This window comes from Dipodomys ordii, unplaced genomic scaffold (genome assembly GCF_000151885.1).
Source record: "Dipodomys ordii isolate 6190 unplaced genomic scaffold, Dord_2.0 Scaffold146, whole genome shotgun sequence".
Taxonomy (NCBI): Eukaryota; Metazoa; Chordata; class Mammalia; order Rodentia; family Heteromyidae; genus Dipodomys; species Dipodomys ordii.
The window spans coordinates 358135-362589 of NW_012267362.1; the positions used below are offsets into that span (position 1 = coordinate 358135).

At 46.2% G+C, this 4455-nt stretch overlaps 1 protein-coding gene across 1 annotated transcript in view; it reads left to right on the forward strand.

The window, feature by feature from the left end:
* Kcna3 (potassium channel, voltage gated shaker related subfamily A, member 3) overlaps positions 1-1629 on the forward strand; it is a 2614-nt gene extending 985 nt beyond the window's left edge. The window contains exon 2 of the mRNA XM_013031841.1: positions 1-1629. Within this exon, the coding sequence (XP_012887295.1) occupies positions 1-1418 (1418 nt within the window). The 3' untranslated portion in view covers positions 1419-1629.
* Positions 1630-4455: the final 2826 nt, after the last annotated feature.

A 4455-nucleotide genomic window follows, 5' to 3' on the forward strand; every position in this document is an offset into this window, starting at 1 on the left:
TGGTCATCAACATCTCGGGGCTGCGCTTCGAGACGCAGCTCAAGACCCTCTGCCAGTTCCCGGAGACGCTGCTGGGCGACCCCAAGCGGCGCATGCGGTACTTCGACCCGCTCCGCAACGAGTACTTCTTCGATCGCAACCGGCCCAGCTTCGACGCCATCCTCTACTACTACCAGTCCGGGGGGCGCATCCGGCGGCCGGTCAACGTGCCCATCGACATCTTCTCCGAGGAGATCCGCTTCTACCAGCTGGGCGAGGAGGCCATGGAGAAGTTCCGCGAGGACGAGGGCTTCCTGCGGGAGGAGGAGCGGCCCCTGCCCCGCCGGGACTTCCAGCGCCAGGTGTGGCTGCTCTTCGAGTACCCCGAGAGCTCCGGGCCGGCGCGGGGCATCGCCATCGTGTCGGTGCTGGTCATCCTCATCTCCATTGTCATCTTCTGTCTGGAGACGCTGCCCGAGTTCCGGGACGAGAAGGACTACCCGGCCCCGCCGCCCTCGTCGCCCGACGCCTTCGAAACGGCGGGCAATGGCACGTCGGGGTCCCCCGCGGGAGCCTCCAGCTTCTCGGATCCCTTCTTCGTGGTGGAGACCCTGTGCATCATCTGGTTCTCCTTTGAGCTGCTGGTGCGCTTCTTCGCTTGCCCCAGCAAAGCCACCTTCTCCCGGAACATCATGAACCTCATCGACATCGTGGCCATCATCCCTTACTTCATCACGCTGGGCACCGAGCTGGCCGAGCGACAGGGCAACGGACAGCAGGCCATGTCCCTGGCCATCCTGCGGGTCATCCGCCTGGTGAGGGTCTTCCGCATCTTCAAGCTCTCCCGCCACTCCAAGGGCCTGCAGATCCTGGGGCAGACCCTGAAGGCTTCCATGCGTGAGCTGGGGCTGCTCATCTTCTTCCTCTTCATCGGGGTCATCCTCTTCTCCAGCGCCGTCTACTTCGCCGAGGCGGACGACCCCACCTCGGGTTTCAACAGTATCCCGGATGCCTTCTGGTGGGCCGTGGTTACCATGACGACGGTGGGGTACGGCGACATGCACCCGGTGACCATCGGGGGCAAGATCGTGGGCTCCCTGTGCGCCATCGCGGGCGTGCTGACCATCGCCTTGCCCGTACCCGTGATCGTCTCCAACTTCAATTACTTCTATCACCGGGAGACAGAGGGGGAAGAGCAAGCCCAGTACATGCACGTGGGGAGCTGCCAGCACCTGTCGTCCTCAGCTGAGGAGCTCCGCAAGGCGCGGAGTAACTCCACCCTGAGCAAGTCCGAGTACATGGTGATCGAAGAGGGAGGCCTGAACCACAGCGCCTTCCCCCAGACCCCTTTCAAAACAGGCAACTCCACCGCCACCTGCACCACGAACAATAACCCCAACTCCTGCGTCAACATCAAAAAGATCTTCACGGATGTCTAAGGCTGCGTGACGTGAGTGGCAGAGTGTGCTGGGTGTCGTGTGTGCAGCGTGCCCCCTGGGTCTGCGTGTGCCCCTGTTTTGTACATTTCCAGACCACTCATCCAGAGAAGGACCCCCGAGGAAGTGGGATGCCTTCTCTCCGTGGCTTCACCCTGGAAACAGGTGCCTGTTTTCGAATGGGCTACATTCTCTCTTTCATTTTTCTCTCCTTCTCCCTCCCTCCACCCCCGCCTTTTTTTTTCTTTTTGCCGGTCCTGGGGCTTGAACTCAGAGCCTTGGGCCCCTCTCCCTTTGCTTTTTCGCTCGAGGCTGGTGCTCTACCACTTGAGCCACACCTCCACGTCAGGCTTTTTGGTGATTAATTGGAGATAAGAGTCTCACAGACTTTCCTGCCGGGGACTGGTCTTGAACCACAGTCCTCGGGATCTCAGCCTCTTGAGTAGCTAGGATTACCAGTGTCAGCCACCAGTTTCTGGCCTTCCCCCTCCGATAATTTTGTGAACAAACTGACACTAAACTTGTTTTCTCGTACACACCCTATATTAAAAAAAAATTTTTTTAAGTATATCCTGGGAGGAAACGAAACTAAACAGTTGAGTAACTGTTGAACCTCAAAACTAAAATGGACTTGTTTCTTTACTAAGCAAAGCAGGCAAATACTTAAGTGATAGACATTACTTAAATTGCCTGCCCTTTGAATATATGGATGAGCAATCTAACTAGAACTGTGACTTAGAAGCAAGTCATACGTTTATTTGGTTTTGACTGGAAGTTTCTATTTGAATCTCTCATCCCCGAATCTTAAACTTCTTAACTTTGAGCAAAGGGAAATACTCAACCCCCAAATCCCCCTCCGACTAGTTACTTTAACTCTTTGGAGTTTGCTAAGCATTGCAAAAGTATTAGACTAACAGATTTGGGTGAGGTTCCACGTGTATGTCCCAGAAAACATCTACCAAAGTCTAAAGACAGATGTTTCCAGTGCTGCTGAGAAGCAACAACAACAACAACAACAACAATTCTAATGCATCTGAGAGATAAGCTTTTGCAGTATCACAAGAAGATTAAAGTGGCAGACACTCCTTCCAGCGGAAGTTACTAATTCGGACCTGACTGATGCAGTTACCATAGCAACCCATGTTTCCTGGGAAACCCGAAAAAGGTTGTCATGGCATCTTTTGCTCTCTAGCCCCACCCCACCTTTCCTGCCCCTGTTGTTTCCACAAAAACCTTTCCAGATGGTTCCTACTTTATGTGATTTCATAAAGTAAAGCACTATTTGAATAAACCACACAAAGTTATGTCTGAAAATACATGGAGGTGAAAGGAATCATGAAATGTTTCTATTTCTATGTAAATCGTCCACCCTTGTGACCCCCTGTGACTGAACCAAGAAGGAAAATATCTTTGAAATGTTTCCATAAGCCCCAATAAGGCATGACATGAATTAAATGCCAGTTATCCGGCAATAATTTTAGAAGATGCTTCTCTGCAATTTTCTAAGAAGTGATAATCCAACAAATAAAATGAAAAGCCAATGTAAACATTGTCTGCACATAAGCCAAGGAGAGATTCAGTGTACCTGAATCTTACCACAAGAGACCTTCAGATCTCCTTGTTAACATAAATAAAAGAAAAATCCAAATTGCACATCAGAACTGTCACCACCACACTTGACAAGCAAAATTAACATCAAATATAAACAAATGCACCTTTTTAATGAGGAAATCACAGACAATAACAAGGATTGGGAATCTTCAGGAAATGCCTGCAAGTTTCAGCCACATGCTAAGGGCTGCCAGCAGACAGCCAGCATCAGGTGAGCTCTGCATGGTCCCTTTCTATATGGGGAAACTGGGAGGTGTCATTCATAGCTAGATTCATTCCTGGATTAGGGGCATTGTGAAACAGATCATTTTACATTAAGTTCCTTTTAAAAGATCATTTATAACATCTTTTCCATTTGTCCCATGTGACTAATTATCCTTTGGTTTCCATTGTTTGTCTCAAAATGATGACACTCTCTTCAGAACAACTTTCACCCAAGCTGAACTGAAGATTACTCCATTAATTTGCCAAACACTTGGTTTCTCAACAACCTGTTTCCCATTTTTTAAAAAAATAAATAAATAATGGGCAGAATCTGCAGCTGTTAGATTACTGGTCCAATTTTAATTTGCATAATTACTATCAGTAGCACAATTCTTTGAAACAGTTAAAATGGAAATAATAGTAACATTCAAATATGATCATTTTGTTTCATCCATATTACATAAATTATACATGATACAGAATTGCTTTTTGGTTTTGATGCTCAATTACTCTGACCTACTGTTAATAGCCCTGATTTTAAAATTCATGATATATTTTCAGGTATTTAGAAACCTAACTACTTTATGTGCATTTGAAAGACTGGGAAATAAGTATTGGAAATGTAAGAAAGGGAAGAGGAAAGCAATCTGTATATACCTGGTTGCTGCTTGTCTTTATCTATGTATATGTGTCTAAACAAGATACTTTTATATATATTCTCATTTGCTTTTTTGAGTTATTTTAAATATTGATCTCTTTGAACCAACATTTGGTTATTCTTAGTGACCAGAAATTCCATTTATGACTCATTTTTGAACATTTTAGAAATAGCAATTCTATAAAAATAATTTTGGTGTCTGTTCTTAAAAGAGCTTAACATAAAGGTGACAATTCTATTCACATGTATTCTGAAGATGTAAAAACCTAGATTCTTACATAAGAACAATTCAGAAGGGATCTTTTATTTCTTATCTAGAGAAATAGCACAGGTTTTCCACCTCATAATCCTGAGGTAATAGAATTGCTTCTAGTCGCCATATTGGAATCTCCTTAAAGGTTATAGGTCCTGTATCTTGAGTTTTTTTGCCTTTGGATATTTGATATTTTGTAATCTAGTGCCTATCACAGCAAGTAGCACCCTGCATGTTTGTTGAATGAATCCTACTCTCCTAATTGACAGATTTTTAATAAAATGGTTGAAGGAGAAAGCTCTGCAGGGTTTGAA